Here is a 21,521-nt window from a genome sequence, read left to right on the forward strand (position 1 = left end):
GCGTCCCGCAATAGAATTTCCTGTAAGTTAATATAAGCCATAGTTTAAGACGGAAGAAAATACTGAAATAATAGTGCACTATCAAAACAGCTTAGTTATATGCATGTCTTAAAAGGGGGCTGGCATTATAAGTCTACATCTAATGTTTTTTCTAGCTTGATTACAAGTTTTTATTGTATATACTTTATTGCTTGTGTCATTATTCTAAGTCCCACTTAGAAAGGATGAGGGTATTCTATTTCTTTTAGAAAAAGGTGTAAATTAAAAAATGTTATCACTGAAAGGTGAAATTCTGTGTATCAGTTAACAAATGTCTAATAAATTAATACATAGTGAACTAGTAAAACTTTAAATGTATTTGAAAGTTAGGGATTCCATTAAGTAGAGTTTGTTTTTATTCTTCAACTTAAACATGACAATGGAGAAGATGGTTAACTTACGTAATTGAAATAAAAATCATCTGTCATACGTTTTTATGAAATTATGATTTGATGTTCTTTGAAGCCATATAAATTCATTTTAAAGAGAAACTAATTTTTCATTCATTCAATTTGTCATGTGATAAACTGTAATAAATATGTGCTACTTATTAAAACAGAGAACAAGAACAAAGCGTTTGTTTACAACTTAAACCTTTTAATAACCGAAAAATGTCTACTGTTGTTAAATCATCCCTTTTCGGAAGATAGAGTCAAGTCTCGTTTAGATTCATATCTTGATAGTATTTAGGCATATGAAAGAAGAGGATAATCTGCATAAAGGGAATTTATTTCATTTTCTTTTGTTTCCAAAATAATATTCTTTTAATACTGCTTTTGAGCCAGTTTTTATTTAGATGTTGTTTGGTCTAAATTGACAGTCTTGAAGTCTTTCCTGAAGTCATATTTGCCTCTTTAAACATCTCTGTGACATTCCATTACGGGCACCTGCTGCTGATAATTACAGGTCTGTCTCCTAACCACTTCCTCTGCTTTATGTCAAGGCAAGGTTCAGGCTGCTTGATTACAAACAACTACCAGTTAAAGGACCACCGCACAGCTCTCTGCAGTAATGATTCAGGACAGGTCTGGTCTGTGTTTACCGAAGTCTTAACGAAAAAGAAGCAGTTACTTGTTATAATTTCCTCTTTGCTGGCAATGTAGCATAATGCAGACCATATTTTGGTCACCTTAAACGTGCCTACGAGAATATCTGATTCAATAATGCTTTATATAATGATACATTTCACGACACTATTTTCTAGTCTAAAAACCATAATCAATTACAAGGAAACAACTAGGTTTCCTATGCACTCCAAAACAGACTTAATTCTCTTGAATCTGGGCCACTCGACCCACCCCCAAACTCCTCCCCACCACCTCATACTCACACTATCATACAGCTTTGTCTGAATGTTTGTGCCCCCCATCTCAAACTCACATATTGAAATCCTAACTCCCAAAGATGATGGTATTCAGAGGTAGGGCCTTTGAGAGATGCTTAAGTTATGAGAGTAGAGTGTTCATGAATGGGATTAGTGTTCTTTTTTAAAAATATTTTTATTTATTTATTTGAGAGAGAGAGAGGGAGGGAGAGCTCTGGAGCATGCAGGAGCAGGGGGCGGGGCAGAGGGGGAAGCAAGGGACAAACAGACTCCCTGCTGAGCTCAGAGACCTAGGGAGAGGGAGGCGGAAGCAGAGGCTGTCTGATCCCAGGACCGCGAGATCATGACCTGAGCCACAGTTGGATGCTTAAACAACTGAGCCACCCAGGTGCCCCAGGATCAGTGTTCTTATAAAAGAGATCCCTCAGAGCTCCCTCACCCCTTCCACCATGTGAGGACACAGAGAGAAGATGACCATCTAGGAAAGGAAAGTCGGTCTTTACCCACATGACCATGATGGTGCCTTGATCATGGATTCCCAGCCCCCACAACTGTGAGAAATAAATTTCTTTTTTGTTTAAGTCACCCAGTCTGTGGTATTTTCTCGTAGCAGCCTTAACAGACTAAGATACACACAAGAGACTGGTTTACTTTATAGTGGAAAGAAATAAGAAATACTTTAGAGGGCAGTTTTCCAAACAACAATAATCCTAACATAAAACCATTTCATCACATGATACAAAAATCAATTTATTTAGCAGTATTCCATATGACAGAATTCTATAATTAAATAATCAGAAAGGTTCTCAGGGATTCTGGGGTGCTATTTGACTTGTAAACCTTTTTAACTCCCCATTCTGTGTTTTGGCAACTTGAGCAGACCAGTTAGAGTCCAACTGTAGTCACATTGCTTACTCATCAATTATCTGAGGTTTATTTCCTTCAACCAAGTTCTTCACTACTTACTAGCCCTGAATTACAGGGCAGACAATATGAAGTTAGGAATGAATTTCTGAAGGAAGGGTAAGGAGTTTGACTTTGTAGATAGTCTCTAAGAGATGGTGAACTTTCACTCCCGAGTCTGTCCTCACTTTCCCCCTAACAACTTCATATTCAGCTCACTGTCCAGTAGCTTTCAGAAGTGGATGATGAAGAGAACCTGGAAAGGTCCCCACTAACTCCACCACCATAAGTCATCACCAAAAGCCCCTCTAAGATGTGTAATTTATGCATAAACAAAATATGTATTCATCCAACATCATCCAAAAGATCTGCATCTCACGCCGACTGTCTGTGTCGAGCACCATGTCACATCCTGGAGATTCCATGAAGAACATGGTTCCTGTCCTCCTCATGCTGTCATGCTAGCTGGGGGACGAAGGGAACAGAAGACTGCTACAGTTGGATTTGAAAGGTAGCTTCATGAGGGAATAAAGATCTAAACTAAGACAAAAAGATGGAACAGAAGTCAGCCAAGAATGGATGGAACATGAGGCGTGAACACTTGTTCACAGCAAAGAGGATAAGCCACCATGCTCACTCGCTGCCAGCTTGCTAAAAAATCTCTGAAGGATGTTCCCTCCTAGAGCTGCACTGGAATATCCGGTGCCAGATTTGGGGGAGGTGAACTGTCTGAGGAGACTATAACATAGAAGAGTTTCAGTAATGAAGTTAGAAGGGTAAGAACAAATATCTCTGTCAGCAGCATTAAGACCTTTCTATCTGATTCTAGACACAGTGGAAAGCCACCAAAGGGTAGCCCTACTGATGACATTGGTCAGAATGTGCCTGACATCTGTGTGGAGGACAGATGAGAGCGGGGCAGAACATGAAGCAGGAAGACCCTCCTTCAGTGATCCAGTTGGGAGACATGGACATATGTGAAGCATATGTAGGTAATATATATCATCTTTTGTAATAAAACATCATTAAAGGTTTGAACGTGTTTGGGGCACCTGGGTGGCTCAATCCGTTAAGCCCCGGACTCTTGATTATGGCTCAGGTCATGATCTCAGGGTCCTGGGATCAAACCCTACCTCTGGCTCCGAGCTCAGCAGGGAGTGTGCTTGAGGATTCCCCCTCTCTCTCCCCCTCTCCCTCTGCCCCTCACCCTGCCTGCGCAGGCATGCGCTTGCACACACTTTCTCTCTCGCAAATAAATAAATAAATAAATAAATAAATAAATAAATAAATCTTTTAAATAAAGGCGTTGAACATGTTTAAATGATTGCAAATATATAAAGTCTCTAAGTACATATGACTCTATAAAATAATTTAATTTTTATTTGTTTGCTATAACAACTTGGTTTTCTGAATTGCTCCCTTCCCCACCACCCCGCAACAAAAAAGTGGCAAATAAACACACATTCTGGCACAAAATAGATATTGTTCATATCAATTTCTTTAAACAACCCTCATTAACTACACAACAGAACTTCCTAAGATAGTTTCATGTTCAGAAAACTAGAGTTTTGAGAAGCCTATGTTTACTGCAAAGCAAACAACAAAAAACAGGGATAGCCTAGAAGAAAGGGTTATAAAAAACAGTCTCACCTTTTTAGTGGAAATCTTTAAAGTAAACTACTACAAACCAAATGTTACATACAGCAAAACAAAAACAAATAAGCAGTTTAATCAATCATTAAAAACATTCTAGGCTGCTTCTGTTGGGTTCTTTAAATGGAATAAGATACTATAAATACAAGAGGTTTTTATAATTATGTTGGGACTAAACCACACTGTTGATTCCAGAATTATTATTTTTCCCTGTAAGAAGTTGGATATTTCCCACAGCACAAAACTTGAGAAAGTGAGGAAGGAGGGTTAGTGTTAAAAAATAAAAATGTTAAACTTTGCTTTCCAGTTAAAGAAAGTGACGAAGGAATCAGTGTTCTACATGTCTATTTAAAGTGTTTCCTGTGTGCATATCATTTGGGTGCAGTGAATGAGTTACCCTATTTGTTTCTTTAGTTAATAATGCATGTATTACATTCTATTTGCTGAAGGTGTACAGCTGCATTGTTTGGGGTTATTAATGTTTGGTTTATGTTCTTCCTATCAAATCTGACACATCTTGATAAAAAAGGTTTTTATGTTTTGTCTTATTTTAATTTTACAATGAAGCATTTTAGAGAATATAAAACAAAAGAACAAAAGGGATTATTTAATGTCTGTGAACTAAAAAATATAATACTGAATTTGTTTGTACCTGAAAGCATTTTCTATGTCCATATTTTTTTCCAAATAGGGTTGTTACTTAAGCAACGTTCATTTTTTTAATACATACGGGAAAACTTTTTTCAAACAGAACTGTTTTGTGAATCCCGTCCCCTTTCCTTCCTTATAAATCGTGAACAATACACGTAATACCATTGGGAAACTACAGAATTCAGCTACAGTTGGTTCATGAACTAATCCATTAGAAAAGTATTTTATTAAATGCAGCATTTAACATAATTAATAAATGTCAGTCACAACATATATATTTAGGAGTCTGGTATCAAATTAATGTCTCTTTTTTGCCTGTATTATAATAAGACCCTTGCACATGTAAAAACTTTGACCTTGCTCAGAAAGTTGTTTAATAAATTTTGCTTCTACCTTAAGATCAGTCCATGTTTTGGTGTGTTAAAATTTATGACATAAGTGGAAGAAATTTAATTGCTTCTATTCCTCCAGAAAGAATTTAAATGTTAGCAAAAAGTTAAGAATTTGCTTTTTTTTCTTTCCTAGCCTTTTTACCTATATTTGCCTTTACAAGTAAAGTTAATTTTAGTGGAGGAAAATATGAACTGATTTTTTTCTTTGAAGTTTGTTTAATACCAGCTTTTGTTTTTTTAAGATTTTATTTATTTATTTGAAAGAGAGGGCACGCTCAAGGCAGGGTGGAGGGAGAAGCAGAGGGAGAGGGACAAGGAGCCTCCACGCTGAGTGCGAGGAGCCGGGGTCTTAGGTGGGGCTCGCTCCCGTGACCCTGAGATCATGACCTGGGCCGAAATCGAGAGTCAGGTGCCTAACCTACCAAGCCACCCAGGCACCTCTCGATACTAGTTTTTAATAGAATATATTCTAAAGTCAGAATTTGGCACAAAAAATACATTAACGTGATTGTCCATAAAACTGAAACAAACATGTGCTGACTTTCCAAAAAATGTTACTGTGCCATTAAATTTTCATAACCGAGGATGAAAATGTGATTTGAAAATCTACCAATTTCTTTTAAGAATTTTACCTGTGACAGTATGTTTTTGTTGGTTCATCTGGCATTTCCCACCCCCCCACCCCGATGGTACTCCCAACTGAGTGCAATCCTCTCTTTCTTGTGATATATTGAATTATTTTCACAGCAGTGCCAAATGACAATCATCGTACAGCACAGACTTATGTAGTGAAAATGCAAGAGCAACAGCAACAACAATTGCTAATGTACATTAAATACTTATCTGGTCCCAGGCACTGTTCTCAGTTACTCACTTTTGATAACTCTGTTCACCCTCACAATTCTATGGTGGAAATACTATTATTATTCTGATATTCTACTGAATTTCTCAGTCTATTTCCCTTTACCACGAGATTGACATAAAAGCTGCCGACAGTATTTCCCTAGCCCAGTTACCACATGAACACTCTTGGTTGTAGACATCCGTATTTTTTCAGTGAATTTGGATTAATTTCCTATGTCGGGAGATTACTGAGTCCACACATATGCATACATCAGATACGTTTTTAAGTCCCTGACAGTCAAGAAAAGGAAATGTAAAACTACAAAACAGAAAAAAGAGAGAAAGCTGAAACCATTCACCATTCTAAACGGTCATGATAATCCCACCAAAGAATAGGCATCATCAAAGATTATTTTTTTAAGATTTTATTTATCTATTTGAGAGAGAGAGAGCACGCATGAACAGGGGGGAGGGGCAGAGGGAGAAGGAGAAGCAGACTCCCCGCTTAGCAGGGAGCCTGATGTGGGGCTCCATCCCAGGACCGTGGGATCATGACCTGAGCCCAAGGCAGACGCTTAACTGAATGAGCCACCCAGGCGTCCCAGAGATTATTTAAAGAAAAAAAAGTTTTCCAAGCATAAATAAATTCAATTTCACACCAAGCCATACTATTTATTATATACACTCAAAAATTTTTAAATGTAATTCTTCGTACCAAAAAAAAAAAAAAAAAGATACATTTGTACAGGTACCCAAGAAAGCAACAGTGTATTGACATTGAGGGGTTGCAGGGTAATTTTTTTCAAATCTATTCCAAATTCTCATATAATAATTGTCCTATTTCAATCAGTCCAGAATCATCTTATTTCCAACATAATTCAATTTTGTAATACTGGTTCATAGATGTTTACAAAATTTCATGTGGCCAAATATCCTGATATTCTTTATCATCTTGCAATAGAATTAAGTTTTATGATGGAAAAAGAAAAACATACAGAAAATTATCACTTTTAGCAGATGTTGTAGTCTGAAAAAAATAAAGTGGGTTTAGAATTAAAAGCCAAAGGCTATTTGTTGAACTGAGGCATATTTCCATCTGTTATTAATATTCTAGTTACACACTAAAGATGAAATTAGTCATCAAGTCCCTCATGCAACATGGTAGTAAGTGGGATATTGGTTAGGAATTTAATTGCAAAAACTCTGTCCATGTAAGCTTCCAATTCATTCAAAACAAGCCTTTACAATGGCCGGAACCAAGTTAAAACAGTTAACAACACCAAAAAAAAAAAAATACTTCTTGATTTTATTAAGAAATGCTCGCATGAAAATCTGAATGAATTGGAGATCTCTGCCACCCTATTAGGATTAAATAGTAGTCCTTCTTTTCCATTTTTGTCTTTTGTTTCTTTTCACCATCAAGCAATGCAGGTTTACGTGAGGTGTTTTTTTTTTTTAATCATTTAAGAAAAACCGACTTTTAAAAATAAATAAGAAAATAAACAAATGATGTGATGTCTCAGATTTGACTAAAATTTATAGATGTCTCAGAGTAGACTTAAATTTATGAATAAATTCTCAAATTCAGAAATAAATTGATAAATAATTCTGAGTACTAAAAGTGTTACGAGAGTCCAAATGACCATGTGAAAATATACGCAAAGCTTATGCCCAAGTGATTGAGGTTATAAGCTTTAGCAGGGCGCCCCACTGTTGCTTGAACAGTGTTTCACTAATGGTCTGATAATGGGGGGTCGTCATGGAGGTCCTTGTAATACTTTATAGTTGTGTAAGCATGGCAGCCACTGATAATTACGGCCCTGTTCTCAACTCAACACACTAGATTACTAAGCAACCCTCACACTTTGTTTCCACAATGGTCTTATAGTCACAGAATGCTGTCTTCTTAAAGAGAGTTCTTTAAGACGACTTATTAAAGATTCTTGAATTCTAATATAATTTGCAGTAAAACATCTTATCTTTCAGATGATTAAATGGAGATTAGAAAATATCCAAAAGATGGAAAAAAATGGGAGAGGAGGGTATAAAATGGACAATTTAACTTTTGATTTCATTGCAGGAAAGATCATATTGCTTTTAAAAATAGTATCATAGTCATTACCTTAAAATATTAACACTAATTTCATCTTTAGTGTGTAACTCGAATATTAGTAAACCTTAAAATATTAACACATGTACCTCTGTTTTCACTTTTTTCCCTGGTCTCTTTCCTCAATCACCTTGTGCCCCCCTACTCTCACACACATCCCAGTGCCTAAGGAGGGGCCTTCCTGTTGTTTGAAAACGCACCGAAAACCTAAACATTGTGGCTAATAGTAAAAAACAGAAAAAATCACATCACTTAAAGTGAGTGTCTCAAAGCAGTGCATGTTATTATGTGCTTCTGAGGAAACAACTCTTTCTGGATGTCAGCTTAAGCTTCTCCATATGATTTTTCTCAGACTCCCTTTTAAAACCATCACTACCATTTATTATCTTCTTGTTATATAGACTGTTACTTTTGTTTCATCACAAATCTTTGCCTGTTTATTGGCAGCCCTGCCACTACTATCAGATGACATTTGTTTTACTTAATGTATGTAGTTCTAGAAAAAAATTATAGAACTGCTCTTACTGCATTATATGAAAAAATTCCTATGTACATTTAGCTGACACTGCATCAGCTGCTACTTAAACTGGGCTTAGCTAATGGACTTTTAATGTCAGAGGGGTTACGTGCAGTTACTGACTATTAGCAGAAATGGCTCCTTTCTATAAAAATCACTTTTCCTCAAGTGTGTTGTTTGAACATTCCTTTCCCTAATTTAGTGACTGTCACTGAATGCAAAACAAACTCAAGGACTCTGGAATCTGCTGTTATCTTTAAGACCCTCTTTTTAACCTTGCAATTCAGCATTAAACCGGCAACCACCCTCATTAGCATTTAGGCTTGTAATCACAAAACTTTGTGAGGCATTATTATTTATTTTGCCATTCTTAGCAGAGTCCTACATATTTTGTTATAAGAACCCCATATCATCCAAGAATGTATGACACATACATTAAGAGAACATACAAGACAATATTCTGAATCCTAGCATTTATTTGCACCTTTTAAAATTCTAGTTCAGAAACGCCAAGTGATGTGAAAATGTATGGCAATAATTAATATGTATTCACATGTTGATGTGTCATATAAATATTTATGTATTAATCTGCATTTAATACAGTATTGAATATAAGCAAGGAAGTATATTACTCCTCTATCTGGAGCGAAATTCTGTGTATTCTTTCATTAGTAACAACCTTTACCCCCCTCAGTTAATTTTATATTTTTGTTCATTTAAATAAAGTTTTCAATGGATGTGATAGAGATACCTGGATATAAAGCCACCTGCACAGCATCTAAGGGAGTCCAAGAAAACCAAAATTCTGCAGTCTGGAAACAACTCCACACTTGATTAAGAAGTTGAAACAAATCATCAGAATTCAAGGAAGAACCACACAACCGACCTCTCCGTCGATCAGTCCACAAGGAAATCTCTCTTCCGGAGAGTACCTGCAGAGGGACTCACGCATGTGGATGAAGATTTTACCCATTCATGCATGGAAGTTATTGTTCTCCCTTGGTCAACAAATTATAGTCCACTGGGTAGGAAACAACGGGAATTTCTCCACATGTTGAAACAAGGCAGTGAAAGTGGGTATCCTTTAGTTTCTGTCACTTGGAAAATAGGAGAAAACTTGTTTCTATAGATAAGCCACTGTGACAATGAGACAGAGGTGTCTCTACTGGACACTGTGCAAACGACTTAGCACCTGGCGGAGAGTGAGGAACTTTTGCAGAAAAGTAGAATGTAATTTTTCAGTTAGAAAGCAGTGGTGAAACTTGCTTCCCCATTTGATGACTACCTTTATGAATTTGTTTTATAAGTAAGTTTTATTTTCATTTTTTTGATAGGTTCTCTTTGCTTTCTAAAGATATTGCCAAAGCTGTTCGAAAAAATTCTCCTAAAACAAAAATAGTTACACACACGCATGCACACACACACACACACAATTTGTGCCAGCATATAGAGGCTCACAGGGAAATACTGAACTATATTTGTCTACTCCTTGTGACTCTTCATTTCATTAAGACTCTGCCTGGAAATACCCCGTAGGAAATAATTCTATAGCTATTTTATTCAATAAAAAATGACATGTACCTTTCATGTTATCATCATTTCTAATAAATCCAATAAACTGATTACCACTACCCCTACTGGGAAAACATATCTATTGTTAAAACTTTTCCTAGTCATCCTTTTAATTTTTTTATTATGTTACAGTAAGTAAACTATAACTCTCTTCACTGTGGTCCTTCTAATTTTACATAAATATATGCATGTGCATGTAAAACTAAACAAAAATAAATATTTTGATCAATATATAAACATCAATATATAAAGACATTGGTGATACTTTCATAAAGATAAAATTCCACTTCAGCAATTTTTCTGTTGAAGAATTGTCCTTAAGAACTCCTACATAGGGGCGCCTGGGTGGCTCAATTGGTTAGGCAACTGCCTTCAGCTCAGGTCATGGTCCTGGACTCCCGGATCGAGTCCCGGATCGAGTCCCGCATCGGGCTCCCTGCTCGGCGGGGAGTCTGCTTCTCCCTCTGACCCTCCCCCCTCTCATGTGCTCTCCCTCCGTCTCTCATTCTTGCTCTCTCAAATAAATAAATAAATAAATAAAATCTTAAAAAAAAAGAACTCCTACCTAAATTGGGTGATGGACATTAAGGAGGGCATGCGATGTAATAAGCACTGGGTGTTATATAAGACTGATGAATCACTAACCTCTACCTCTGAAACAAATAATACATTATATGTTAATTAATTGAATTTAAATGAAAAAAACAAAAAAAGAACTCCTACATAATTCTAGAAATGCTATTGGATTTCTTATGTACATGAGATTTAAACTACGATGTTCGTATTCTTATTAATGACAATATTTAACAGAGTAGTTCAGGAAATGAGAGTGCATTTTATAATGACCACTGGAGGATTAATTATATATTCTATTACTAGTGAAACAGACTGTCAGACACCATATATCAGTATCTCACTAATTAAGTCTAGATTTCTCAAGCACATCCTGCTCAAACAGGTCCAAATAAAATCCAAATATAATTTTTTTCAAGTATACATCTTTTAAGTACTTTCCAAGTTCTTCTGCTGTGTTAACTGAAATCAGTACAGATCAACACTCTTCTTTAGATAAAAGTTGCAAGTCAGAGGGCTTGTTGAATAATATTATGATGAAATATTGATCGGAGGTCTCTATTCTGGATAGCAAAAATAATAAATCATTTGAACATGCCTGTTTTTCCTCAGCTTCTGAGAGCAGTTACTGAAATGGGCTTCTGTTTTCCACCAAGCTGCATGCTCTGCTGTTGATGGCTGTGGTAACCTGGGAGGGAAATGTCTTAGGCTCTTTCAGTCCTTGAATTTGATCCCTAATACATTTTAAAGCTTATATTCTTTCATCATCTTATGGATACCCAGAAGGAAGAAGTAAAGTTGCTAAAGAAAACGACAGTGATAATTACTGTTTTATTTAGAATGACTTCAAGATTGCTGCTTGCTAAACTTGAGCACTTCCACTGGGTGGCTACGATGTGTATATTTGGCAAACTCTTCATCCAGGGGAAGATAAAATATATCATTTTCCCCTTATCAAAAGCTAAATTAAAATGTCAACATATTTCACACAGACATAATGCTCAAAGTGAAATGACCATTATTTACTCTATCTTCCCAATCATAAAGTTTTTGTTGTGGTAGTAATTGGGTTATTTGCTTGGTTTGGGTCAGATACAATACAGGACTCTGGAAATCACATATAATAAAACAGCAGTGCTTTTGTCACTGACGATGGTTTTTAGTTCCTGCAAAATTTAGGGAATACCACTTGTTAAAGAGAGTACTCTTTGATCTGGTTGTAGAAAGGACACTTTTTTTAAGTTCTGGAAATTCCAGAAAGATGGGCGAATGATTTAAAATGTGCAATTTGATTACAAGGAACAAACTTGCAAATTCAGAGATTAGATTTGTCCAAAATTGCTCTCTTTACTTTTATACATGAATGCAATGCATTATGCTTATAGTTATAAGTGGATATTACCGCACCACACATCCTATCACCTTGCACTAAACTTCCATGATCTAGGAGAATATATATTATGACTTAATTTAAAGTGATTACATATCTATGCAAATGGCATACTTTACTTCTATGCTACTCTTTTGTATTTTATACACACTAATTTTCTTGAATTTTTAGAAACACCTGCATTTCCATTCATGGACATATTTGCCCTTATAAGTGGGCTTCAGATGTATTTTAATACAGGTATTTTGATATAGGCATTGATATGCCAGCACTAATCTGTTTTTTATTGGAAAGGAATGTTCTTATATAAGGTTTTTCTTCCAAACAGGAAAAAAAAAAAAAACAGAAAAGACAAAAAAATATATAGTTGAGTTCAGGCAGTTCATGATTAAATAATCAGTTAAGACACTGACTAAAGGGGCACCTGGGTGGCTCAGTAGTTAAGCATCTGCCTTCGGCCCCGGTCATGATTCCAGGGTCCTGGGATCGAGGCCCCGCATCGCATCGGCCTCCCTGCTCAGCAGGAGGCCAGCTTCTCCCTCTCCTGTTCCCCCTGCCTGTGTTCCCTCTCTCGCTGTCTCTCTCTGTCAAATAAATAAATAAAATCTTAAATAAAAAAAAGACACTGACTAAAACTTAGAAATGTTAGCATTCATCAATAAACCTGTTAAATGTGCTGAGGGAGTTTCTGTTGTTTAACCTCCTTAGTTAGAAGAGAAGATAATACACGTTTATCTACATGAGCCATTTTTATGGCTTTCATAATTGCTGCGAAATGAAACTAGCCACAGGACCCAAATGACAATGATTAATGAAGGTAAACTTCTATCTTCACAACATTTTAAAATAAATAAGGCTGGTTACTCTGGAATTAAATTTGATTAGTCAGTATCATCAGTTAACATGATTATTTTGAGCCTTCACATTTAGAATGAGTACTCTAACAGGCACACCAATGTAAGTGTCACCTAGTTCCCCTCACTCTCACATTCCCCTACCACGCTGCATGGAGATATGGTTTGTTATTTAATTAAAAGAGGGTATTCCCCAAACATTGGAGTTTTCAGATATTAGACTTCACTTTTGCCACACAAAGCACTTTTGCTCACTGCTAATAAAAAGTATAATGACATTAAGGACAAATATCTGCATATTTGGCACTTTCAAAGCTATAGCTCATGTTCCAAATTATAACTTCAATTTAATTAATGTTACCATAACTCTAACACTATAAATTCCACGTAGAAGGCTAGATATGCTTTAGGTACCTCTAAAATCTGGAGACATTCTTTGTGTATTTCAAAACCTTATTATATAATCCCAAAGTAGCAACTTCTGTGGGGGCAAAAATGCTCAAGATGAGAAACCGCATTACAACTTCAACCCAAACTCTTCTTAAAAATCTGAAATTATAGAACAGTAATTTCTAAGATTTTTTTATGAAGAATCAAAATATTGTCAACATAATATATGTATTAGGTTTTGATGAAAAGGCAAAAATTCTTCTGAGAGCTCGAATCAGGTAGAAAGAATAAAAAGTTTACTATCTCTGGTCTTGTTAGCTCATAAAATTATTACCATAAGATGTTTTTATTAAGATCTCCATAAATGTGGAGATGACACATATTTAAAATAAGAGAAACTATAAATTATTCAGTTATTGGATTTATTTTTAAGATCTAGAAAAAGGGAGACAGTAGTATTTTAATATTTTTCAAGGCAAACTTACCCCACTTTAAAAAAGTCACATAAAAAATAGCACTGAGTTTCTGTGAGTCTCTGTTCTAGTTGAAATATCCCTGAACTAAGCAATACTGAGACAATACCCAAGGTCTCAGTTTCATGTTGCCCTCCTCCACAAATACATAAGCAATACCAAATCCAAATAAAATATGAAATCAAAGAAGAGTCCATACATAACTTTAAGAAGTTAGGATAACAAAGAAAGCAAGTGAGAAATCTGGGGATCTAAAAGTGTAGAACAAGCAATCAAAACTTAAAAGCAAAATGAAAATACTGTAAGAAAAAGACCTGTCTTAACTCTAAGTAACATAAAATTCCCCACAAATCCCTAGTGTTTTCATAAAAGTTAGCCAGAAAACAACATTCCCACTAAACATGAACAAATAGAAATAACCATTAAACAACAAGAATTAATTAAATGTGAAAGTTTCAAAATATGTTATCTAGATTATCCATGTTGTTCTAAATTATGACACTGAAACTTTCTATTGCAAATTTAATTCGAACAATGAAAAGTCTTGGTGAATTTGCTTTGCCTTTGAGTCAACCTATTTTTCTACGTTTCTTTGTGTTGTTTTACATTTTTTTAAAATTTTATTTTATTATGTTATGTTAATCACCATACATTACATCATTAGTTTTTGATGTAGTGTTCCATGATTCATTGTTTGTGTATAACACCCAGTGCTCCACGCAGTACATGCCCTCTTTAATACCCATCACTGGGCTAACCCATCCCCCCACCCCTCTCCCCTCCAGAACCCTCAGTTTGTTTCTCAGAGTCCACAGTCTCTCATGGTTCATCTCCCCCTCCGATTCCCCTCCTTCATTTTTCCCTTCCTGCTATCTTCTTCTTTTTTAAAACATATAATGTATTCTTTGTGTTGTTTTAATATGCATTCAATTATGTTCTTTAGACCATACATTTTTGCCATTTTTTTAAAGGAAAACTATTGACATTTGCATAAAGGGTTGATTTTTCTTAAACTCTTATCTGAAAGCCTGGCATGTTTGGTTTTTATTTTCCCACAGAAGTGTTTATGATTTATGAAAAGTTATCTTTCAATATTCATTGTAAAGATAGAAAGTCAAGGGTAGAGCTTGCAGCCAGGACTTAACAGGCAGTGACTCAACATGGCATTTTTAGAACTGGCATTAGGTTAATTTTCCCAGAGAAAGCAGAAAGGAAGAAATGGGGTTATGAAGGGAGAGAGCTTCCCCCTGACTGACTGTTCAAGGAACCATGCACATCACTGTCCAGGAGTTTGCAGTGATCTATTTTGGAACATCTCCTCAGACAGCTTCATTTGTTGCTTTTGGTGAAGCAGAGTCTGCCGTAATCCCTAGTCCGTGTTCAAAATTATTGACCTTCAGTTTCTTTAACTTCTAGATTTCTTTGCTAGTGGTTTACAGAGTTAGAAGCCAAAGAATAATGTTTCCTTTCTGTGGGCCAGGCATGGCCCTAAACAATTTACATGTATTAACTCATTCAATCATAATAAGACCGGTAGTATATATTATCTTCACTTTACATTGGTGGAAACTGAGGCACAAATGAAGCTAAATAACTCAACCATAGCAACACAATTAGGAGGTGGTAGAAGCAGCATTAGGAGACACCGAAAAACACTAAGCCAGTCGGCAGAATGGGCACATACCACTAACAACACTTAGCTTGTGCCTCCTCAAAGCCAGACCAAATATACATTAAATTTAATTAAGATTTAACATAAGTTAGACAGTTCCAATGCAAACATGGCATTAGAACATCCCACTTCAAACCACATTGCCATCCTTAAGTTCCTTTGTGTTGAAATTTTGGAAACCCCACCACTACTCCCAGTAGTACCTTACCCTGACCTATGTTCACTATCTTTGATACTTGAATCCAGAAAGTACTATACCTATGCTGACTGTTATTTTTCAGAAAGTGCATTATAATTATATGCTGCTAAGTGTGTCTTCTTTGAGGGCTGAAATTGTCTCTTTCAACATTGTGTCCCTGACAAACAGAGCACAGTCTGGGACATAATAAGTGCACAACAATTGTTTGTTTAGAATTTTACTTCTAATATCTTACACTATCCCAAGGAGCTAACGGGTTTCTAATTTGTGGGGAAATGTAACCAGGTTTGTTTATAACTGCCACAAATACAAAAGTCAAACTAAAAAAAAAAAAAAGTAGGTTAAAATCACAAGGCAAGGACTCTGGCTAAATCCCCACCCCCACTCTTTTCCCCTATGATTGGGAATAATAGTGGTTGCAGCCTGTAATTTTAATGTTCCTTCTGAGAGTGACTCCCTCTGCTGCTCCAGCCAAGCCATGACCTAAATCAGAAAAGTGCTAAATGCAGTTCAGGCCCAACAGAGCACACTCTAGCTGTTGGCACCAATTGGAGAAGGGAGCATACATTAGAGCGCAGTTATTTTTAAGTCTCAACAACAGTTCTAAATAAGCTAGGAGGGTTTGCCTTGGTGAAGCCCATGCCTCCTTTATGTTTTTTGGGGGGGGAGTTGCTTAAAAAAGATTAGATTGAATTCTGATCAGGACATCCAGCTTGGAGACTAAAATGGGAGATAGTCGAAGAACTTGTCTTGTTGAATGCTGAGTCCCCAGTATCCACAGTACAGAAGACTAAGGAATCAGTGAATGTTAACAATCTAATAGTTCTTCCTTCTTTGCAAGCATTTGAAAAGTTTGTCCTCTGAGGCATTTTAAGCATTCCTTGAGCAAGGATACTTTTCCTTACTGCAAATTCCAAATGTGATTTTATGAATTTACTCTGCTCCTAAAATGGAGAAAATATGTGATATAATTGTAATGAAATTCAGTTATCTTTTGTGCCAACTGTCTATTTGTACCACAGCAATATGCATAAATGCATGAAAGTAGTTTCTACTCTTGTGTAGGAAGAAGTATACTATTTGTTTAAAAAACATTATGAATTAACTTCTGGTAATAGCAAATAGTCTCAATATGATTTGAGTCTTCACTAATTTTCTTTTCTGACTTTTGTGATGTTAACACTCATAACACTAGTTGGTGCTAGATAAGCAGAATATCAATGCTGTGATAATCCAGAAATAAATGCATTTCTAAAACAGGAGGGCACTAACTCTGAGGCACGCTGATCAAATACACTCTCTGTCTCTCTTTCTCTCTCTCTCTCTTTACTTAGTAAAATCTTTCATTCTTGGAAGTCAGAAACAACACAATATTTTCCCCCCTGGAGCTATGAGTTTCAGGCAATCCTGAATGAAACAATTAAGGCATAGCCAGAAAGGAGAAAGTTGTTGCCTAAAGCCCGGAGAATCTCCCAAGGACCTAAATAAAATGACTGCTGTCTTCATTTAAACTACAGTTAGAAAATATAGTATACTCACAAATAATACCTATTATGCTTCTTTTTTCATCTTAAACATCTGTTGTTGGTTTTGGGTTTTTTTTTTTTTGGCTACCTCTGAAGACATACATATTTTCTTAAAACTGTTAATTTTTCTAGTACTTCTCTAACAGAATAAATAAATCTCATCCACATTGTCAAGTCCTCAAATTAACTTTCTCATCTTAATTGCATATGTAGTTCCATTCATAAAAATAGATCATTACCATCTTTAAATCTTCAACACATGGAAATCATACCTGAGGAAGCAACAGTATCTTCAGTTTCCCTAGTGTGCTAGTCCAAAGAGGGAGGAGAAAAGAGAAGAAATTAGAAGGAAAAGGAGGTTTGAACGCCAGCCTGATATAAAAGTGTGATTCTGAGAAGAAAGTGTACTAGTGGCTCAATAGTAAGCAGGCTGGGAAATGGGTTAGAGTGATCGTGATAGTAGCTGAGTTTGGTGTTTTCTACATTTTTAATACCTAACAGACAACACAGGAAGAGCGAGTGTCCTGAAGCACGGAGGCTAACAAAGATAAAAGTGGGAGTATAGTGTCTTTTGAGACCATAAGATTCAAACAGTTGATTCACCAGCAACTGAGTAACTAAACAAACTGAATGGAGAGGAACACCACTGAAATGCATATACCCTACAGAATACATTTTATTTTTCCATTTAAGACCAGAGGAGCAGGTTCAATCCCCAATCTTTGGATTGCCTGGTCTGTAAGAAAAGTGCAAATGGTACAGCTAGCTCGCTCAGTCTGTCTTGAGCGTTTTTTTTTTCTTTTAATCTCTTCTCCCTTCTTTCAATATTAATCCACTTACAATCTCCTGTTTGATTATCTTTATTGATTTTTTTTTCCGACCCAGTCCTTTTAATGTTGCTGTAGTAAGCTCTAGGCAAGAATCCTATAGCTTCTCTTTGGCATCTTTGGGGACTTTAACTTGTCCTTTTCCCAAAGGGTTCTCTCACCGCCCAGTCCTCCCCCGACCGACCTCCACCTGAACCCCACCCCATGGCTGGGTCCTCTGTGCGCCCAATAACAGTAGGCGAATCCCACAGGGAGTCACGCGATTGATTTCACGACTATTCATCAGGTTGTTCACTTAAACTTCCAAACACTCCTCTCTAAACACCCTTGGCTGCTGCCCAGAGAACTTCTTACCAATTTCAAGAAATCTACAACACGTTCATAGGATTCCTTTGTAAAATGGACAGGCAGATGAGCTCTGGAAGTATGCATAAGAAAATCAGGGCAGAACCTCGAGGATGGGAGGCTTCTGGTAAGAAGGGAAGGAAGGATTTATGAGCGTGGCTACTTAGCTAGGCAGCAGGAAAATTTACTCCCGAAGTAGCAATCGCTAATTCACAAAGCCTTGCTAAATCACTTACCTCCTCATTCGGACCACACTCGCTAACGCTCAGCGCTCCCCTCCACCTCCAACGCTCTCTCCCCCAAGAGCCTTCGCAAATCAGAGGGAATGCAGTCAGGAACCTCCAAGAGTGTCCGAGCAACGCCCCGGGAGTTCGAGGCTATCGCCGCACCTCCTCTGCTCTCCAAATTTGGAAAGAAGTGTAACCGAGATGATGGGATCCCTGAATTACCTCCGAATGCTGGACAAGCTTCCTTCACCCCCGCCCTAGGAAAAAAAAAAAAACAGCTGCCTCCCCTAAGCCAGCGACTTCCACAGAACTGGTCGAAAAGACCGAAGTGGGCGCTGGCTTGGCCACAAGGTTGGGGGCCCAGGTGACGCGAAACAGACCCCAGAGGGGGGGCAGCGTTGGTTCTTTCCTGGCCCTCTCCCTTCCACTCAGCTTCCTGGGCTCGGAAGGCTGGAAGCTGCCGCTGCCACTTCAAACTCGGGGGACAAGAAGACAATCAGCCCCCGCGCTTCCCCTCCCTCCTTATTCACCCTCAACTCCTGACCGCTCTTCTCCCAACCCCTGTTTTGCCCACGGCCCCGGTCACTTAGTTTTAAAGCTCAGGCGCGTTAAATTAAATTGTCAGAGTTATAAACTGGCCCATTACCCGGGGGAGTGTCCTCTTTGAACAACCAGTCCGTTTTCCCAGAGCTCTGGGGTTTTAAGTTTCTCCGTGGCTTACTGGGAGGAAGACTCGGAAAGGGTAAGAGTGTGGAGGCGTGCACCTCCCCGAGGCCTGCCGCTGGCTGGGTGGCGGGTCCGGGTGCCCTGGGCATGTCCACAGCGCCCCAAGCAGCAGCAGAGTGGCAACGGAGGAGCTGGTGGGTCCTCGGCGGTAATGGACACATTTCCTTCGCTGAGCGCCCTTCGGCGTCTAACGTGCTCAGAGACGCCCTGAAGATCCCGCAACCCCAGATGTGGCTCAGCGCCGGGAGCCTCTGCGCATCAGGGTGTACCTATGGCATGCCACACAGCCACCCGCACCGAGAGTCGCTGCAAACCTCTGTGTGACCAATATGCAACAACGTGTGAGCGTGGAGCAGAAAGTGCAAAAGACACCCAAGGCGCCCACATGCCCAGAGACAGATAGATGTAGGTCCACACCCCGTGTGCGTCCCTGGTCCATCCGTGCCCATCTCGGAAGATGGATTAAAAATAATAATAACCAAAGCTTCTTGACTAGTTGGGAAAGTGGAACGTGAACTGACTTCTAGTTGAAAGCAACGAGGCAAATTAAGGAAGCCAAGAGAACTGGGGAGGAGGAGTGGAAGGAGGAGGCAAGGAAGAAGCGAAGGGAGGTGGCCGCGGAGCTTGGCGGACTCTCTTACCTTGAGCGGCCGAGCCGGTACCGCTGGCACTGAGCAGGGCCAGGGCAGGTAGCACGAGCATTTGCAGCACGTATCCCAGTCCCAGTCCGCAGCGGGCCGCTGTCGCCCGTAGACCTTTCCTCATCGTCGACAGAGGTGTGCCGGCAGGAACCACACAGAGAGAAGCGCCAACAGCGGAAAACCCCACTGGGAAGCAGCTGAATCCGTGCACCACGAAGCAGTCCGAAGAAATAATGATAACCAAGAGCCACACTCCACTTTCTCCAAGGGCAGGAGCCAAAAGGGGGTGGAGAGGAGACGCTGAGGAGGAGTTTGGCGGTCCCTCTTTCCCTGAGCCTTCTAACTGGCGGCTCGGTGAGCGGCTGCTCTGCCCCCACTTGGGAAGTCCGGGGAGGCGCAAGGCGGCCACCTCGCCGCTCCCCCCCAGCAGCAGGAACAGCCGCAGCTCCGCGGCGCGCCGAGCCTGGACTGCTCTCCGGGTCCCCTCTTCTGTGCCGAACACACACAGGCAAGGGGGGGTGGGGAGAGGCGGGGGAGGGAGAGGAAGCGAGAAGTGGGAGGAGGTGGGAGCGGAGGGAGGGAGCTGGGCACAGTGGGGCTCTCGGGTCTCCAATCTCCGTGTGCTCACGCCCCTGAGAGACGTCCAGGCTGCCGCTGCTGGGTGGCCAAGGAGGGTCACCTCCTAGCGTTGGGGCGCACGGGTGCGCGGAGGCGCTCTCCGTGGAGGCGTGGAGGGCGCAGCCCAACTCCGCTGGGGGGTAAGCGGCGGCGGGAGCGCGCCCGCCCGCGTTATGTAAGCAAGGATTGGAGGGAGATGCGCGCCCAGCGCCTGAGGTGGAGACCGGCTGTTGGTTTACCCGCGGAAGCCTGGGCGAGAGAAACCTGAGGGCAGAGGCTGCTGCGGAGAGTGGGAGCGCGCCTGCCTCCCGCGGTGCGCCAGACTCGGACTCCAGGAGCGCAGCGGGCGCGCCCCGAGCCTCTTGGCTGAGTCCACTGGAGCTCAGCCCGCCGCCTGCCAGCTTCTCCACGGCGGCAGCAAAGCCTGCGCCAGACTCCCCAGGACTGGACTCGCTCTACGACTGACTTGGGGTCTTGCGATTGATTAAGCTGGGTGCGGGCTCGAGTTGAAGTCCTGCGTGGTGGGGAAGAAGGCAAGAAGCTTTTGCAGTGTCCCAACCGTGCTGCAATCTTGGGGTTGTCAGCGCCACTCAGACTGCTCAGTGTTCTGGGTGCCCATGACTTCTCCGTAGTGGAACAGAAACCAAAAGCTAAAGGAAAACTCATTCTTCAAAAGACTTTATTTGCGTGCATCCTGGTGGCTGGCAATGTTGAGTATGTGAAGGGTGGTGAGGTGATACCTGGCACGGGAACTCCCAGAAACAATGCACAACAAAATAACAAAATTTGTAGACATTCACTTAAAGTGATGGTGGAACCTATGACATGTTTTCCAAAATGCTAACGGTGTGAGTAAGGACTTGAACTGCTATGAATTTTTTACCTTTTTATTTAATTTACTTACTTACTTATTTTTTTTTTTAAGTAAGGATAGTTAGTCTGGGTAGCTAGGTTATGGATCTCTGTTGTAATGACGAAGGAGGAATCTAAGAATGGGTGGATAAAATGACAGGCTAGACAAAAGGAAAAGTGGATGGATTAAAAAGGTCGATACAC

At 39.4% G+C, this 21,521-nt stretch overlaps 1 protein-coding gene across 4 annotated transcripts in view; it reads right to left on the reverse strand.

Moving 5' to 3' along the window:
- UNC5C (unc-5 netrin receptor C) overlaps positions 1 to 20,251 on the reverse strand; it is a 343,699-nt gene extending 323,448 nt beyond the window's left edge. For 2 of the 4 annotated variants that reach the window (XM_073891994.1, XM_025873550.2), the window contains exon 1: positions 19,848 to 20,249. In XM_073891994.1, coding sequence (XP_073748095.1) covers positions 19,848 to 19,971 — 124 coding nt within the window. In that variant the 5' untranslated portion in view covers positions 19,972 to 20,249. Of the gene's footprint in view, positions 1 to 19,847 lie in introns of all 4 variants that reach the window. The other 2 variants (XM_073891991.1, XM_073891990.1) reach the window with 2 other exon arrangements.
- Between the last annotated feature and the right edge of the window lie 1,270 nt (positions 20,252 to 21,521).

The sequence above is a fragment of the Callorhinus ursinus genome, unplaced genomic scaffold (genome assembly GCF_003265705.2).
Source record: "Callorhinus ursinus isolate GAN/ISIS: 27379988/994484 unplaced genomic scaffold, GSC_fseal_2.0 scaffold4, whole genome shotgun sequence".
Classification (NCBI taxonomy): Eukaryota; Metazoa; Chordata; class Mammalia; order Carnivora; family Otariidae; genus Callorhinus; species Callorhinus ursinus.